The 20,420-nt window shown below is 34.8% G+C and overlaps 1 protein-coding gene across 1 annotated transcript in view; it reads right to left on the bottom strand.

Moving 5' to 3' along the window:
* The window catches only part of NGR-B4 (neuropeptide receptor B4), a 107,425-nt gene that overhangs the window by 2,445 nt on the left and 84,560 nt on the right, over window positions 1-20,420 (bottom strand). Inside the window, exons 8-11 of the mRNA XM_028315635.1 lie at window positions 15,782-15,900; window positions 13,641-13,714; window positions 9,849-9,955; window positions 6,650-6,757 (exon numbers count right to left, since the gene is read on the bottom strand). Of these exons, the coding sequence (XP_028171436.1) occupies window positions 6,650-6,757; window positions 9,849-9,955; window positions 13,641-13,714; window positions 15,782-15,900 (408 nt within the window). The remainder of the gene's footprint in view (window positions 1-6,649; window positions 6,758-9,848; window positions 9,956-13,640; window positions 13,715-15,781; window positions 15,901-20,420) is intronic.

The raw sequence follows: 20,420 nt of genomic DNA, 5'->3' as shown, positions 1-20,420 counted from the left end.
CATACCCATACCACAGATAATAATAACCTACTTGTACCCATTTAAACTACGATCCAGTAGAGCGAAGTGGATAATGTTGGTAGAGAAATGGGATGAACCAAGAAGTAGGATTTTTTTCCGTGAGATGTTTTTAAGTATGCATTGCGTATTTCCGAGAACTATAGTAGATCCACCGTGGAAGCGAGCCATCGCATACATACATAACATGCGTTAGATTCAAATAATGTTCACACCTTTTTACTCAGAAATATCTCACTCAAAACGGCATAAGTAACGCTTCCAAATCTTTAGGGCGTGACAGTATTCTAATACAAATAGACGACTCTTGTATGATATTACGTGTTTAATTACAAACAATTAGCGCGTCACACACGGCTAAGATACGATAATATTAAAAAAATATTATTTTCCTACGAGTCTGCGTCTGTGACACACGTATTCCTTGTTAGATTCATATATACAGGGTGATTGACTATGAGTGATACGGCCTTACTTCTTGATTTGTTAGATAGCTCCTCAGACGATGATTCTGATCTAGAATATGAAATGCAGATTGCACTAGCACATTCCAAAAGGAGAAAAATTTGGATAGAGTCTCACATAAAAAAGAGAAAAACCTGCGGCGAATTCAACCTTTATGAAGATATGTCAATGAAGAAACTTCAGGATTATTTTAGAGTCAAGAGAAACTTTCATCTCAATTCATGATTTGATTAGGCAAGATATAATTAACTTTTTAAAAAAATAAAACTGACTTCAAATGCGTGAACACAAAAAAAACTAAAAATTAAAAATATTGCGTATAAAAAAGTTCATCCCCAATTTTACACCCTTGGGGGTGAAATATTTTCTTCAAATTCGCATGAAACCACCCTTTTGATAATACCTATTCAACAAAAAAATAATCGTTCAAATTGATTTATAATCGGCGGAGATATTGCGTATAAAAAAGTTCATCCCCAATTTTCCACCCTTGGGGGTTGTTTTTTCTATTATTAAATTTAAATGGGACCACCCTTGAGGTATTACCTATACGCTGAAAAAAGATTTGTTCAAATCGGTTCATAATTGGCGGAGTTATCGCGTAATAAACATAGAAAAAAAAACATACGGGTCGACCATGCGGGTCGAATTGAGAACCTCCTCCTTTTTTGAAGTCGGTTGATAAAAATAGGGATACCTCCCGATGTGATCCCACTGTCACCAAGTCAGGGTCTGATGATCGGATCCTAAGGAAATCGCGGCAAACCCTCAAATTTTATGGGCACGTATTACGTTTTTCCTTGGGTTATTTTATTAATTTTGAAAAATAGATAAAGTTAAAATTTTTCCTATTTTTTTTCTTAAATTATTCAAGCATCTGAAATTTCAGATGCTTGAATGATGAATTCATCATTTCATGTTGAGCTGATGATGGGAGGTAAAACTCCTTAACGTTTACGACTTGGAGGATAATTCTTCAAATATTACATGTACGAATAGACCGACATTAATTTGTATTCTTTCAGGTTATTAAGGTTGGCTGATGATGGAAGGCTGACATTTTAGGTTGCCAATTTACTAACTTGTAACTTACTAACCTGTAATTTGTAGGGTAGATGTTTTTTACACCTAACATGGGAAAAATATTGCGTGGCGCAGCACAGTGTAGGTGTGGAAATTCATATGCCTGAGTGTTCTTAGTCTAAAGGTTCGACCAAAGCAACGCGCCATCGCCATCGCTCTTTTGACAGAGCACCACTCGCGGCGTCGTCGTCCGCGCATAGCCCGACACAACACCATGTATTTATATTAAGATGCGTATATTTCGTATATCTTAAGATAAATTATTTGCAATATCGCTCAGTATCTTAAGATGCTTAAGATAAAATATATATTAAGTTCGTCGTGTGTGATGGTTCATAGGATTTCTATGGTGAGCGATATTCTAAAATATGCTCTAAGATAATTATATATTTTATATTATCTTCACCGTGTGTGACGCGCTTTAGGTATATTATTATCTCGGTAATTTATATTAATTAACAACAAAGATTTAGTTTTATTACTAACGACTTAACATTTCGAAGGCAGTAACGCCCACCTGAAATAATTCTGTTTCACGTAGTTGTAAGGGTTTTGTCGTAAATCTTTTAATATAGAGTCATCCGAATTCCGGACTAGATGCAATAAATATGTTTTAAATGCATTTAAATTAAGTAGCTTACGATCGATTGTTTAATGGTGCTAGTTTATGTTCACTCCAAACGGATGTTTTATTCCGTTCGTCGTATCTTATCGTAACTGTCTAAGCAAGGAAGCTTCAGGCTTGTAAGAGATATTACTAAAAGCAATTAACGTTTAAACGACAGTGATTTTAAATTCAATTACATAGGTTAACTAGTGAACAATTAGTTATTAACGAAAAAAATACGACTAAAATATACTTTTTGTTTGAATTTTAATAATTACTCATTATTCATTCGGGTAATAATTAATACAAAATCGTTTCAATTTTGATAATGATCAAATTATTATTCATTCGGGTAATTAGTTAAGGTGGTAATTGTCAGAGTTTAGAAGGCTGGGTTGCATCATCTTACTTTAACTACCTATAACAAACGTCAAAAATCTGTCAAACTCCATAATAACACCGGTTATCTTTATAGTTACTGTTAAAGTTAGGTGGTGCAACTCAGCCTAAGAATTTAGAGAATTGTTTTATTTATTTCTAATTGTGGTTTTAAAATACTGATAGCGTGTTTAATCCACTTATAGTTTGCGTAGGACCAGAGTAAATACAAATACGCTCACATACAAACCGCGCTCGGGCGTTTCTATGAAGATGACCTACTCATTTGTATTTTCTCTGGTAGGACCAATGTATGAAATATATAACTTTTGCTTATTCTTTCTTTTATCAGACTCTCAATTGTTATCTACATAATGGTTCGCCAAATTTAAATTATCTTGTTCTCTCTTCTTCTTGTTTCCATTAACGACCATTATTTGTTTGCAAAGAGCTCGGATAATGTAATCCTTTTTAATACGGACCTGATTTGCACTTGGGTGGTTCTGTTTAAGAGGTTGCTTCAATCAAGGGGTTTCTGAGGCTAAACAGGGGATAAAATGCAAGCAATTTAATATGAAAGGCGTGTTAGATCCAATTGCTCACTCAATATATATTTAATGCGCTTTGGATTACTCGTAACTTTAATGAATACACATTTAATTTTAAAAAAGGCGTCTGACACATAAAGAGTAAAGCTCTTAAAAGACAAGTAAGTTAAAACATGTGAATATATTTGAATTAATTGCCTAAAGCTTTAAATGTAAATTTTAGTTAACTTCAGACATCACTATGCTAAAGGCTACATAAAAACTGTTTAATAACTAGAGGTATATTTTTCCAGAATGTCTTAGAGAATATTAAGTTACAGTGTTGTATTCGCAGGGAGCAATGTGGCAAGCATTCGCTAAGCGTCTTCGCAGATGCAGTTTTTGGAGTTTTTTATCAGGCTTTTACAGTATGACGTTCACTCAGCCGCGTAGCAGATAGCTTCGCTTTAGTATTTACAATAAAATGTAGGTGTGGATGTATAATCCAAAGCCGGGTGGAGCCCAAGCAAGGCGAAGCCAGAATTTTATCAGCTTTAATTCATTAATCATGGCGCCTCAATTTCAGGGAGACTCACCTAGCTCATAACTGATTCTGCGGCCATTTGGTATTCGAATCAGCGCAGAATAATATTTGATGATAGTAGAGGCAAGGTTTTAGAAATAACAAAGAACGTGACATTCTTCGTGGTTTTATAAGCTGCGCTGCGATGACATGGCTGAAATTAGTAACATAAAGCGAAGCTATTGTCTGTATGCTTTCATATTGTATGTAATTAAGTAAAATTGTAATCTCTTCACGCAGACCGGACGAGGTTTTGACAATGGCCACAATAAGGCGAAAAGAGCTCCATGAAAACCTAGCATATAAACTGCTCTTACATACCACTTTCAATCATATAGGTACTTGAAGGGTGCTCTGCAGACCTCCACTGCTGTCCCGATTGTCCCCCTGATGCTTTTCAGCAAAATCATTCATGTTAGTTATCTACATAATAATATTAAATATTCACATTATTATGTATTATCTGCCTCGTGAATTTAAAATAAGTATTTTATAGAATTATTCTTTATCATCATTAAATCATGCCGATAAAATGATATAAGTAAAGGTCAAACCATCCAAGTACAATCCAGGTGGCATAAATAAGATAATTTTGGTAACTTCATTTGTTATGAATGAGAAGGAGAGCATTCATTAATAATAAATTAGTTTATTTAATGCAACATTTTATGTAAATGTTTAATCTATACTAATATTATAAATGCGAAAGTAACTCTAGTCTGTCTTGCTTTCACGCCTAAGCCACTGAACCGATTTTGATGATATTTGGCATAGAGATAGTTTGAGTCCCGGGAAAGGACATAGGATAGCTTTATCCCGGTTTTTGAAACAGGGACGCGCGCGTTAAAGGTTTTCTGTAACAGACAAAATTCCACGCGGGCGAAGTGATACTACTTTCAGACCTAAATAAATTTTCAATTGCAATTCATAAAATTAATTAATGACAAAATCATAAAATGCACCGTGCATACTTTTCTCAGAATTTATTGGTTTGTATGTATTGCAAAAGAACTTTAATTGAGATGGGTGAGAAGTATTCTTAACTATCAGAAGATCTTCACATATTTACAATCTTTTTAAATTGTTATACGGGACCCAGTCTCTTTTCTCTCCTAATTAGGCATTTAGATACCCCAAAGAATGTACTCGTAATTATACTAGTAAATACCCAAAAGAATATTGCAAGTTATATGTTGGCTTTAACCTCCTGGGGCCTGGCGTCATATATTTATTACATAAAACAAAAAAATATAAATCAACGCTATCTGTTGAAATTTACCAGAACTTTTACGTTAGTTAGTTAGATGGTGCATTAGTCCATCATTCTTAGCTGTGATTGGCTAGTGAAGTGACATTTATATTTTTTTATCTTTAATTGAACTAGCGACGGCGCCGCGACCGGGAACAAGTGGTTAGTAATAATGAAATTTTTACTAAAATATGAACGATTTCTATAAGCCTTTGTTATTATTCGTTTTGGGATTTGAACTGTTTTATTATCTGAGTATCACTGATTGTGGAAATACGTATGAAAACTACGAAAACCATGGTGAAATCTGAATGTCATACAGGTATTACATGAGGTCCCAATTACTAGTGTAAACTGACAGAGCCCAGTGTAATACCTGTATGACATTATACATTTTCTATTAAATAGCATACAATCTGATATAATTTTCTTATTTGTTTAGGTAGATATATGCGAATATAACATATTAGAACACTCAAAAATCGATTTTACTGGTAAAGTCGGCCCAGAAGTATTATCAACACCTCAAGTCACTTTGATTTTTTTTTATGAAATTAAAATAATTTCATAAGGCACTTAATCAAATTGTTTTTTTATTTTTTTTATTGCTATTGACCTTATCTACATCATTTAATGTTAATTACACATTGGTGTGATGCATTTTTTTATCACGAGGATTTTTTAATTTGAGTCATCCTAATGAAATGCAATATTTTGAAATACTACTATTTAAAAAAAAATAGAGATGCAATGTTATTGCCCAAAAATGACATAAAACTTGATAAAGAATCTATCTAGCTACATTTTAACGAAAAGGTACTTAAAAAATATCAATATTTGCATCCACTGCATAGAAAAAAGTAAGTACAGGCAGAAAAAAAATTAAAAATATAGCAAAAAAATTTTTGGCATCTCAATATATTTCAAAAATCGATTCAAATTCGTTGTAGATAGTCAAGAAACTTAACTAGGAATTACTTTTGTGCAATTTATTACGGGACATCCTGTACATGAAATAAAAAAGTCGTTGACATTGGGAACCGATGTCGTAAATATATGACATTGAGAAAATTGCCGATTTCCAGATATTTTTTTTTATTTTATTTTTTATGATAATTATATCAATTATTAATACTATTTGGATAGTTTTCATATGAATTCACGATAAAAATAATTCCCGGGCCCCAGGAGGTTAAAATATCGTAATAATTAACTTGTTTGATAAAAGGATAAAGTAAATAGGTTGTTGATTAAATATTATTACTTATTTGAATAAAAAATCTTCGTATCGAATAAGATACCACGAGTACACCTACCGATCAAAGAACCTGTTACCAAAATAGATTTTAGATTATAATAATAGCAAGTCATGATACACGGCTTTAGAGACTTATCGAACAGTACCTCTAGTAGGAAAAACTTTCGAGTTCGTTTCGTTGCGTATTCAAAGTGTCATCGAAAAATTTTGTATGAAAAATTAAACAGCGCCCCCTATATTATAGCCGCCCTAGGGGGCGCTGTTGATAGCGCTGTTGGTGCTGAGATAAAAAAACAGGATATAAGCAACCTGTACGCAAAAAATTACATACCTAATTTTACATATATATTTTAAAAGGGAAAACCATGTACCTACTTTTCGAAAGAAAATTCCACAGTTTAAGTATAAACTTTGTCTAAGCTGTAAAGTTCTTGTCTTTCTGTACCTTACACCCTGTATAATATTTATTCATCACAAGTACCTGTAAGCTGGTCAAAAGAGCCGAGATGACCTGGTAAGCCCTCTCGCCCGGTGAGTTCGGTGGGGGCACAAGCGGTATCAGGACGAAATGGAGACCGAACAGGGGTATCTGTGTAAAAAAGTTTAAATTCAAATTCTTTAAAATGCTATTCCACACGTTAAAGGATGTTCGAAATAATATAGGACAGTATGAACCCTGTCGGGCACAACAAACAATTAGAGGAGAGAAGGACGCAGAATTATACTCATAGATAGAATTATTACGTGCTCTATTGAGTCATAGACTGTCTATGAATATGGATAGTACTCGTATAGTAACTTCTTGCTGTGAGCATCTTAAAGTTAAAAAAAATCTTTTTCTGGGTTGTTTTTAGTTAATAGAAAACACAGTTACCTAATTCTTCAAATAACGTATTAATGTACGTAAATGTAAATATCATCATGAGCCAGCATTTGTTTTGTAAAAATATGTAACTTAAAATATTGTAAACATGTATATGTATATCCAATATACAGGGTGGAGGTAATACATACACTTTAACTAGAGTCAAGCAGTGCTTAACCATTAAAAGTCCTCCTGCATGAAAATTGAAGTTTATAAATAAGTCGACGCGTGGGTCGTGAACTTATAGGTGACAGAATACGTATTTAGAAAATGATATAAAATTAGATATTTCCTAGTATCTACAATACAGTGTGAGTCACGTTAAAGTGTACATATGAAAATAGATGAAACTAGACCTATTTTTATCGACAAAAAAGAGGTCAAAAAATTTTTGAGATTTTTTTTTAATTTTTTATAGATTTTTTTTTCTTCCAATTACTTATTGTAAAGAAAACGTAATAACTTTTAAACTAAGCGGTATATCCTGATAAAATAAAAACAGTAACAATGCTAAATAACAGGCAATACTAAAAAAATACATAAAATACACAAAAAAGGCCAACAAATAATAAAAAATGATACTTTTTGAAAAAAATCTGCTTTAAAATTCGTGTTTTTTTGGTTATTTGATAAATTTCTCCAAAAAATGCCCCTATAACAGGTGGTTTTTATTACTTTGTATTATTCTCTATCGTATTATCTTTGTAAAACCAAAAATCGCATGTCTCTATCCCTATTACAACATTTGCTATGATCGTTTGAACAAAGGCCTGCCACAACATTTTTCTCCGCTACAGTTAGAGACAATTTTAATTTTAACTAAAATGCTTATTTTACTTTGAAATCTTTTGTTTTTATTTGAAATCTAACTTGTCTTTATCAAAAAAACAAATCCAAATCAGAGCCATTTTCAGTTTCGTTGTTAACGAAGCGTTGAATGGCGCGCCCGGAGAGGCTTAGTTCAAACGATCATTGCAAACGTTGTGATAGGGATAGAGACATGCGATTTTTGTTTTTACGAAGGTAATACAATAGAGAATAATACAAAATAATAAAAACCACCGGTTATAGGGGCATTTTTTGGAGAAATTTATCAAATAACCAAAAAAACACGAATTTAAAAGCAGAATTTTTTCAAAAAGTTTAATTTTTTATTATTTGTTGGCCTTTTTTATGTATTTTATGTATTTTTTTAGTATTGCCTGTTATTTAGCATTATTACTGTTTTTATTTTATCAGGATATACCGCTTAGTTTAAAAGTTATTACGTTTTCTTTACAATAAGTAAATGGAAGGAAAAAAATTCTATAAAAAATTAAAAAAAAATCTCAAAAATTTTTTGACCTCTTTTTTGTCGATAAAAATAGGTCTAGTTTCATCTATTTTCATATGTACACTTTAACGTGACTCACACTGTATATTTCCCTACATAATCCACTGCTTGTTTAGTTCCACTAAATCCACTTAAATCCTCCAAGCAGCATCCTAAAATATGGCAATATTATATGGAATTATCACTTCACGGGATTTATTGCAACAAATCTTGTTGCAATAAATCCCGTGAAGTGATAATTTTATAGTAAAAAATGCAACATAGGTAATTGTTTAAAATATTAAATATGGTTCTGTGAGCAGTTGAGTTGAGTTGTACGTCTTTTCTAGGACATATACAGGGTGGAATTTTGTAATGCCACCTGGAGGGAAAGTACTCTTAATACTGTAGATAGAACATTCTACTCAAAGAAAACATTCCTTTATTTTTAAAAGAAAGAGAACTGCATTCAAAGATTCACGATTTCCTATCTAACTTTTTCGTGACTGACGAAATCCATACGAGTAAAGACACGTTGAAGACGCTAATAAATACACACTTGTACTAATAAATGTGTGGTAAACAGAAGGCATTTAACACCGAGAGCTAATTCTTATTTCTTTTAGTTCTTATGTGCTTTGATCTGATTTATAGTTAAAGAACGGCCATTTTGTTGTAAATCACATTATGCGTTGGTTGGATTGAAACGGCTATTTCTGTCAAACAAGAATCTTTTTATGATTACGAATAGCGGATCGAAAGCAGATGGGTGAATGAATTGCTGATGAGAATACGTAGAGATTGTTAATTCCTATATACTTTTAACCTAGCGATACTATAGAGTGGTATCATGTAACCCGCCAAACCATTTTTCATTCGGGAATTTAACTTATTCTCACTATTTGATATCGAACCTACAATAAAGGTCACATTTAAAACTGAAATGTAATAATTAATATATGTTTTACAAAAAATCGTATTGTGAGAAACTATAGCCAATTATTTTTTCAAAATTACTTTTTAACTGTAAATATTGCAGACTCACTTTTGACGCATGAATTTGCGTCTAACTGAAATCAATGCGGTGGTGGTGGTAGGTAATCCTTTGTTGTCTTATCATTAAAAAGATTATTGGTATAATTAATCACTGATGTTTTTAACAATCTATCTGTTTCTGGTTTTCTGAAGTTGTTGAGCACTCAAAAACAGCGTGATGTAGGTATATTTAAGTCTTGTATCCACTTGAAGATGCTCAGATTCATTTGGCCGAGCCACTCAAGGCTTTAGAAACATAACAGATTGACATAAATTATGAAAAGGATAATTTAAAAATGTCTAAGTTTTTCACTTGGCAACAAGTGAATTATTCTAAATACAACGTAAATGCGGACTTGAACTCTAGAAACTGAGTAAGTTGGTACTTTAATCATTTAATTCTATCAAAATTTTGATTCTTTCAAATATCATATGCCATAAGATAAGAGATTAGGCCAATACACTTACCAGAATAAGAGTGGCACGTACAGCTTTCTTGGCCGCTACGGAGACGTGCTGGTTCGGTGCCGGGTGAAGCTTGGTCAGGAGAACCCTAACTACATTCACCAGAAACACTGTAAAACAAAGAACCTTAGTGTAACGTCAAACAGGCAGCTTAATATCATACAGGGTGAACTCGTAAACTTTTTGCAACGCCTGCTACATTTTGGGGCGCAAGCTCTACGACAGGCAAAATTTCTATTCCAACTCAGGGACAAGTGGGTTTTATTGAGGTCCGCATAATTTGGTGGTATATTAGACAGATATTCTCATCAACTTTTAAGATTATGCAGTCAAACTGATCATCAGCCTACTTCAGTCCATTGCTACATTTAGTTTTTACGCAATAATATTATTTGAAACAGATCTCTATACAAATTGCAGATTATTTACCTACCCACTTTATACTTTATAAAAAGTAAATTATTACAGATTGATAACTCAATTATATTTTCAAATTCGTTTCAACCGCTGCAATTTCTTTAGAATCAGACTAAATCCATATAAATTCAACCATTGGGTAGACCAAAGGGAAAATTAAAACTTTTACCAAGCTTCGATAAATGTACGAGAAATTAATTAAGAAGAAACATCAAGAGAAAAAATGTCTAAGGACAAACGTTCTGTGAATGATGAAATCTTTGAATCTTTGTGCTAAAATTGCCTGACGCAAGTGACGTTTTTACCAAACCCTGTGTTACCAATTAGAAGGATTGTAAAAATGCCAGTTTCCCAGCCATTGCAGAACGCATGAGACAACGGACCCCCGCTCAATAAATGCGACCACGTACGCCGCACTGGCGACTCTCTAATTCCTAGTTTTAGATGTCACCAGCCAGCCAATTTATCGTCTCCAAAGTCACGAATGGTTCTCGTTAATATGAGATTTTCCTCGCCTTTCCCTTCGTTAAACGCTTTCGTTAGTAATGTGACACAGGCTTTATTACGAGAAATCCTAACAATGACGAGTGTCTTATTGACGGTGATTTTCATATCTCATGAAAAGAGTCCATGACTTTGAATTCTTCTTTGAACTTTGCTATTAAAAGTTACTTATATTATTAATAATAGGTCGTTCGATTTTAAAATTATTACTACTGTTAGAAATAGGTAGGATACTGAAATTATCTCACCATTTCATAATGGCCCGTTTATGACAAAAAGCTTTAATAAACTTGATTCCTTTATCTAAATATATAAAAGGAGAAACTGACTGACTTAGTGACATATCAACGCACAGCCTAAACGGCTAAACGTAGGCACTTGAAATTTGGAAGGGACGTAGCATAGGTACCGTAGAGGTGCACTAAGAAAGGAATTCCCGAAATTCCCACGGGAACGGGAATTAGCAGGAAAATCCTTTTGTATGAAAAATCTAAACCGCTTAAGTTAGACGCAGGTGCCTTAGTAAACTTAAAGCTTAGTTACAACAGGATATTGCAAAATTCCCACGGGAACGGGAGTTAGCGGGAAAAAACTTTTGTATGAAAAAATCTAAACCGCGTAAGATAGACGCTTGAAATTTGGCATGTAGGTACCTTAGTAAACTTAAAGCTTAGTTACAACAGGATATTGCCAACTTGCCACGGGAACGGGAGTTAGCGGGAAAAAACATTTGTATGAAAAAATCTAAACCGCGTAAGATAGATGAAGGGGGTAAAACGGGATCCACGCGTACGAAGTCGCGGGCGGCCGCTAGTACTCGTATATAATCCTTTATTCTATTAAAATATTACTAGCGTATTCGTGTTTCAACGAAAAGTACCTACACTAATTTTAGCTTGAAACGCGACTTTCTTGACTTTCAGTGTTGAGTGCGAAATGAAATAACTGTTGGTCTTAAGCGTGTTTAGTCTATGGTTGGTGTACAAGTTTTCCCAAATCGTTTCATCCATTAACGTGTTAATGAAAGAAAGATCTTTTACCTGTGTCTTCACGAACTCTCTCTCAAAGGTTTTTACGGGCTGTTACAACAAATAATGTTAAATTAATGAAAGCTGTATGCCAACCTGAGACCTAAACGATTTGCCGAAATAAAAACGGTTTTTTAAATAATCAAGAAACTAAATAAAAGGGAACGTAATTCACAACAAGGCACGTTTCACGCCCGTACTACCAAAAGTAACTTTTGTTGTTCGAAGATAATCTATTTTGTGTTGATAACCGTGTAATAGAAAAACATTGTGTCGTTTTCCGAGTACAATGTTGGTACATCGGACTTTATTTTTTTAGGTGGCTGATGGAATCTTGGGGATAAAAAAGTAACGTTATGTGTAAAAATACACGGCATTAATATTGAGGTGATAATGTTGTTCAGGGTACATATTACAGGACGATATATGTACCTTATACATATTATAATACCAAGGCTATCGGATGGTGATTAGTGGCCCTGAATATGAAATCCCGTGAGAAGTAGTGTTTGCATAATGAGCATGAATACATAACTAGTTCGAATACTGTATACTACCTATTTACTGTATCAGTTACTACTAAACCAAACTAAACCTATTCAGTGACTACTAGCTAATAAATCGAAAGGAAACGGCAGCAGAATAACTCTATCTAAAGTGCTACCAGACAGAACCGAAACACAAACATATGTCATGGCAATACGTTAGAAAGTATCTACAAAGTTAGGGTCTGGGATTGTGGAAAAGCCTCTGCGACCGCATTCTGGCGATCGGAAAATTCAATTGAAAAGCGTAGATATTCAGCGTATAAAGTCGGAATTTCCACCAAAGCTTAGCGATAGATAAGCGGCATTTTTTAAAGGACAAAATATACCTTGTAGATTTCTTTAGTTTTTCTAATCTACGAGTAAGTATATCTTCTCAGTGAAATGTGGGTTAGTGGGCAAGGTATAATAAACAAACAACATGAATCATTTAATAATAAGTGTGCGAAGGACGCAAAAGAAAGAGGAGTGGGAAGAATTATTACGAAGCCTCGCGGAGGACTGTCATTAATGGTTTGGATATCCTAGTATAGCTTAGCTTTGGCGAAGCTGCTTTTCTTTACAGGTATACCTTTGGTGGAAACACAGCCTCACTGCCAGCGCCGGGTTGGACCCGAGTGCGTGTCGGACATATTTTATGAAGAGCTAATGGCGTTACATTATTGACGAGCACCTACTTAAGATTAATTTCCTTCATTTGTCACATTCAAAATTTATGATGTTCGTTAATTGACAGTAAAATTTTGCTAATATCTGGATAATAATGGCTGCGAGGAGAACACTTAACTTTCATCATATTCAGACTTTAAAACTTGCTACTAAATCGAGTTACCAATTATTTGCCCGGACCCTTCCATTATGAACAAGAGCTTTTTCTGTCACCCAAAAACGGTTAGTTCTTGTTTTTGTGTAACGTTTTGGGCTCGATCCCATAGGCGTAGTGAATTCGTGACTCCGCACAATTTTGTCTATCGCATTTGATATTTAAATTGTTTGCGATTCAAATTAAGCACTCAAATCTGCGTTTTTCAAGACAAATAAGACGAACAAAGAATAATAAAATGTTTATTTAGGTAATAAAACATACCTATAAACAATCAAAGGTTTAACAAAAGGGATCTTTACAGATAGGTATGTTACTTGGCAATAGCAACTAGCAACCATTTCTAGGTTTTAATGTTACTTTCTCGATATAAAAATAGTATAATATAGTAATATAGTAGTTTCCTAATCGGATAAGTAATACGGATTATAATTAAATGACGTCCGTACGTACTCGATAATTTTTGGCTGGTACTTACCAAAAGAAGCGAACAGGGAAATCAGTACAGGTACGATGATTATCCAAAAACAGTCGCTTATCTCCATCCAGCAACTGAAACATAAATTCAGGTTTAATAAATGCGTACATTCCTAAAATAAATAAATAAATACACCCCGTGTTATGTAAAAACTATGCAATACCTATTTGAATTTTGAGCATCAAGTTTTGAGTTTTTCCGAATACCATCAAATTACTGAACGTTTCCAATTAGGTATGTCTGTTATTTAATAACCACACAACCTGATGTAATTTCATTTTATGGAAACGTAAAATGAACCGAAAATTACGATGTTGTTTTCCGATATTTTGAAAGTTTAGTAGGTCAGCCAGTTTAGGAACACGTACATATTTGCGTCTCTAAGACGAAGCAGTCAAAAATAGACGGGCTTTTAGTTATTTTTTCAGAGCTCCGAAGGCTATTAACGTGTTTCAAAACAGCCATTTGTGTGCTTTCTTCAATTACGCCTCCAGTAATGGCTTCAAAAACAAAGATAAGCTCAAACGCATGACTTTATCATGAGCTCATCAACATGATAATTTGTGGGGACTTGTGAATCGCGCGTGTTAGTATGGACCTACATGTGACGTCACAACTTATAACAAGGAGAGCGGACGGCATAGTACCTAGTACCTACTAAAATGACAGCAGTGAAAACCTCACCGGAGTTTCCCAGCCCAGGATTTAGACGGGATCTAGCATCCAACTACATCCTAGACTGCATCTCACTTAACACCAGGTGCGATTGCGGTCAAATACCTGCCTGGTCTAGCATAAAAAAAAAACTTAATCGACTATTTTTTTAAAAGTTATTTAGCCCTGAAAGTAATCGAAACAATAAAGATTGTTATCGCGACCACTTAGGGTTCCACGAGTTATACCTACACTTCTAAGTCATGATTCGCGTGATGACATTTTCCGAATGTGGTGAAAACTAATCCCAACCGCGCACTTGTAACGAGATTAAGTTGCGGCTGTATCCAGCCTGGGCATGAAAAATGGCTGACCCAGTTATGTTCTTGTATGCATTTTTTTCAGGTTTATTAAAACCTTTTGTGTGCACTTCTTTCACTTATCTATGACGCTTAAATTGCAGCAAAATCTTATTAAGATAAACGTGTTTAAGCGCTTAGAAGCTGGGCATACAAATTCGATCAGGAGCGGTAAGGAGAAGGAAATAAAAAAAAGAGATTGAGTGACGTAGCCATTGGTAAACATGCATAATATATGAACGTTGGGTTTTAATCTTTTGCGACAAACGAACATATCCATGTTAGCCAATCTAAGCTGACCGCCCTGGCCAAAATACATATGCAGACTTTGGTTGGTAATTATAGAATAGACGGTTTAAGCTAAGTATTTATTACCAGTACGCCTTGCACGTTTTAGTGCTACAATTCTATTGTATTTGCTACATCGTCATATCAACTGTTGTTATTTTATTTTTGTTCAGCGTAAGTTCCCAGCTTTAATTTTCAAGCGTACCGTTTAGGTAGAGGACCTTTCACATTTTTTATCTGTAATACTAACTGCGAGTCTTTATTTTGTTCTTTTATATTATTTTCCGTCGTATTCGCGAATTTTCCGGTAGCATCAAATAATTTGACTAGTCACCACACAAGTTCTATTTAGTGTGTGGCTCGAAAATGACGTGACAGTTGGAGCAATTCATTTATTTAATTAGTATGCAGCGCACCAAGCGCAGATCGTATTGAGCTTGTGTCGAATGGTTTGGTCACGAACTCCGATTTCCGAGGAAACTTTGAGGTGCACCTTATTTGCAAATGTATACCAATTTCACGCAAATAAATCGCGCTATTCTAAGCGTCAGGGTTGTCACTTAGCAGCCTCTAAGGAATGATCAATAGACGGTATAAAAGCAATTCACTTCGAGCTTTATTCTTTGCCGAGTCTCCTGAAAAGAACTCGTTTATGCTAGCGGTTCGACAGATATAACCTGATCGCTGCCACTTAGGTAAGCTTGCTAATGGTGCTAGTCGATGATTTTGGTTCGCTGTTGAATAACTTTGTATGATACAGCTTTACAGTCCTGTAAAGCTCCCGTAATGTCCTGTAGTCCTGTAATAAACTGAAGTATCATTTAATGTGTTGTTACCAACCGTTCGGTAGCTCCAGGTGTGTTGTAGCGCACCGCCGAGTACACGCCGACGATCAGCATGGGAAGCCCCCAGCCCGTCGCTACGAACCACCTCATTGCCACCTCATCTTTTACGAAAACCTGCCAAGAAGAAGGGTTGAAGTAGAACCTTGATATGACGTCACAAATACAGGTTAAGGAACTTTGGTGACAGTTAACTCTTTTCTTGTACGCTCCGCGAAGTGATCGCTACACTGAGTCTCTCACAAAGGTTACTTTTTAGGGGACAGGAGGTTAGGGAACTAAAACGAGCACACAAACAATGCAACTTTCGTGACAGTTTTGATTCCGAAAACTTCACTCCGCTTTTTTTGTACGCTTCCTGAAGTAATCGCGACATCGAATCTGTCACTTTAAGTTACTTTGATTATGGGACAGAATAGCCCAAAATGTGCACATAAACAACAATCAGTGGCGGACATTTGGGCCCAAAAATTGCAAATCACTATTTATTTAGCTTTAACAATAATTACCTACATACGCCCGTATTCACAAACGAAGGTTGCTTAAGTGAAGCAGTAAATCGAGCGCACAACGCTGAATAGAGATCTTCTGTGATAGGTTCGTGCGTCACCCTGTGCGTCAACGCGCACTGTGAGATTTCATAGTAATGTGTTTGTGAATACGGGCGTTATGATGTGTGTACTCTGCAGCACGCCCTTGGATTATAGTCTAAACGTGTAAACAAAAAGTAGATAATTAACATTTCCTCTTCAGCAATGCAAAGTTTTTATTGAAAAATATTTCACAAACAGTCTGAGTAGATTTATTACTGTCCCTAAGTTTTCAGAAAGGAATAAATTGTCCAGAAGTCGTTAAACTCTGTCATGGAATGTTAATTGAAACAAGATTAAACAGTGAATTCATTATTGAATACCTTTCATGTGTTTGTTTGTGGATAATGCAGTTGTTTATTCAAACACATCATGCGAAATGGCTTAAAAACCTAATTAATATTTAATAGTTCATAATAGTAAATAAAACAATAATGGTCAGTGGAATGAATTGATATCGGTATTAATATCTCAATTTTATGGATGTCCACTGTCCGTAACCGAAACTGAAACTATCGGATATCTGGAATTAAAAAATATCCGTAACCGTAACCGAAATTGATTCAAGGTTTCGGATAGTTTCGGATAACGGCGGAGTCCAAATCTTAATATTTTTCAATATTTGTAGCTTGTCTGGCATTCCCTGGCAAAATCTAATATCCCCGCCTGTTTTACCTTTATCACAGGTTTCGTCATTCGTAGTATATAAAGTGGCTATGCGGGTCGCGCTGCATTTCGCTCTTTGAATTATAATGTTTAAAATTCTATATCCGTAACCGAAATTATCCGAAACATTCGGATAATCCAAAATGATTTCATATCCGTAACCGAAACCGGTATAATATTATTCTAATATCCGTAACCGTATCCATAACCGAAACTGCATATCCTCAACATCCCTGATTCATAAAAACGACTTTAACAACGTCAATTTTTTTTTGTCTCTTAGGATAATAAGAACTAAGCCATCTTAGAAAAAGGTTAAGGTTAAGTTAGGTTATACGAGCATTAAAACAGCTTAAAACTATCGATTTTCATGGGCAACTTGTGTCGGCTACAAGATTATGTACAGAAAATAAAATGTAAAAATAGTTTTGAAGCCTGCGCTACATAAATAGAAATATACTCTATTTCATTTACTATAAGATGATAATATTATGATTTATGTATATTTTATCGCTGTAATGATGTCTTAATACAGAGATATAAGATCTCAAGAAGAAATAAATGATAAGATTTTGGTTGGGTAGATAAACATCAAATATTTCACAAAATAATGGCGGGTTTATTTCTTTCATCATCTACTTCACGGTTCAGGTAGATAAGTGAATGAGAACAAAACACGGTCAGATGAATTAGGACCTAGAAAACATACCTACAGGTTCTTTTCGCTGTCCTATATTTATTATAGGTGTCGTTAGCGCTTTTTTTTACTAGATGTACCTAGTTACTGGCTTGATGGGCCTTAACTCTTGTGTCAGGTAGTAGGTACATGTTATTTCGCAAAAACGTGATTTAAATACAATATTATTTACAAAATTGAGTTGGTTAAATGTATGCATAAATTCGAGTCGTGAGATTCGTAAGCGAGAGAAGAAAACAAAAGAGTAGCGAAATTCGTCGTCGAAAAAGAATGAGGTTTTTCTTTGCGGCCAGTGTCGCGCAGCCAAGGAGGCTGGAACACTAGGGTTACCTATAGCATACTGGGAAATGAGCCAGCCTTTTTGGTGAGGTGTAGGTAACCCAAAAGTTCGCAACATGTCTTGTGACAATTAATTAATTGAAATAAGGTTGTGTTGTCAACTTTTTGGCCACTTTGGGTGTCACGAACTACACTCGCGAGTAAAAGTATGGAATCACCCTACTTGTTCCGAGCGATCGTAACAACTAAATGACCAATTAAAGGTAATATTTCATACTTTAAATTGATACTATAGACGCATATACATACATAGAATCATTCAATTCTTAAGATGGCTTGGAACCAAACACATGGGGGTGATTTCATAGTTTTGATCGTAAGTACTCGTATATTTGATGCTGCTGTACCTACATTCTGTTCTTCGACTTTTCAAGTTTAGAATAATTAGAATCTGTATTCGCTGGGTGCGAAGTACTAGGTGGGGGGGACATAATCTATCGCAGCGCTCATGGTGGTCAAAAGTAGAAATAATGTTAGCTCTGTCATCAGATGTATCTGTCAATGGCAAAGCGATTCTACATAATACATTTTAATATCATTAATTAATCGCATGAAAAGGGTCCTACTGGGAACTTAAATAAAAGAGTGGACTGTATTTCGATAGGGCTGTTTTAATAGCCGTTTACAATTTGGAAATAACTAAACTATACAACGTGGTAGTACAAAAATGAGTCACAGTAGTTGTTGTGCACAGATGTTTGCCTTATGATGAGAGCGTGAATTATTGAACTCTGCCCTTGTTTTGTTCTTAATTCTTCTACATCTCGGACTTGTCCAGCCAATACCAACAACTTTCCTTTAAATACGGTTTGTGGATGGAATTTGATATTGTAACTCTCACAAACCCGGTCTTCAAAACGATACTCATTTCGATCTGAAAACGATATTTAATTTATTACTAGCGACACAGAAACATTTAAATATATTTACTGTTATATAATGAAACCGTTAAAGTAGCTTTTTCTTTTTGTTTTACTGTAAAACTACAACTATAAATGAAGTAAACAAACCCTGACACAATCAAAATTAAACACACTTTTTGGACTTACCTCATTTGATTTGAATGACCAAAATGATTTCAAAACCTTTTTTCCACCCAAATCGTGGTATCACAACAATTTATTAGTTGAAAATAAGTATTTGTTATTTTTTCATTTCGATATTTTTTCACAAATATACGACCTAAATGTCAATGTGACAGAGCCCACAAAGTTGTGGACGCTAGTCGGCGCTGTAATCGTGCACGGAGCCAATAGGTAGAGTTATACCTAGGTAGTCTTTTTCAAGAAGGCACAAAGAAATGAGAACACGACGAGGAGTAGAATATAAGAATAGCAAGATAATTCGATAATGTTATAGGACAATTTATATACCTGTCTTTCTGTCTTGGTTATATAAATATTTCTTTAAGCTCTCGATGGGTAGTATCGTACATTTATGAAAATGTCAAAAAAAAATATCAGGCTCATTTCTATTGCACAATTCTTGTTAGGGGTTTTATTAGGGAATGCGCGTAAAAGTACAATATGACTTTAAAATGTTTACTATAATGTGATCGTAGAGCCAAAAAGTAGAATTTTAACTTTTTCCTTCTTTCTTCATTCGGGGATTCAGTAACACCACAGATAAAATGTAGGTAAAACCACAGGTAAAACTTAAATACTAAGGCTGAGTTGCACCACCTATCTTTGACCGTAACTTTAACGATAACCGGTGTTTTTTGTATGGAGTTTGACAGATTTTTGACGTTTGTCAAAGTTAAAGTAAGATGGTGCAACTCAGCCTTAGAGTAGGCGCACACCGTTGATTTTTAGTTGGCCGATAGTTGTGCCCGATTTAAATTTATATGAAGAATCGGCCAAATCGAATCGGCGTAGTGTGCGCACTCCCATACATGCCCATACTGATCAACTGCCCGACTAAACTATCGGCCGACGAAAAATTAACGGTGTGCGCCTGCTCTTAGTCTGATCTTAGTTTGTCTGTGCTCAGGTGCAAATCGCAATTAAGCATTCTTGAGGTCTCTTATATTTTACAACCGTGATTAAATGGCGGACAGGCTCTACCGTCATTAGTAATTGTAGATCGCACAGAAAGAGTTGAGGCGATCAACACAAGCAAACATTTGTGTCTGTATTCGCTTGACGCGGTGACGTCTTGCGTATTCTGACTGATGCACTGATTTGTACAAGTACTCTGAATTCGAGGTATTTCTCAAAGCGCACCCTTTGGAGACGCACCTAAAATATCGCACCTATAGCGTATTTTTACGAATAACTTTGTAGGATGAATAAAAAGTACCAGGGCAATAAAACATGAGTGCGCTTCGAGGAATATGAATTTAG

Source organism: Ostrinia furnacalis, unplaced genomic scaffold (assembly GCF_004193835.3).
Source record: "Ostrinia furnacalis isolate ACB-3 unplaced genomic scaffold, ASM419383v2 OfSCF5186, whole genome shotgun sequence".
Classification (NCBI taxonomy): Eukaryota; Metazoa; Arthropoda; class Insecta; order Lepidoptera; family Crambidae; genus Ostrinia; species Ostrinia furnacalis.
Note: the sequence above shows the minus strand (reverse complement) of the source record. Positions and strands in the feature narration are given on the sequence as shown.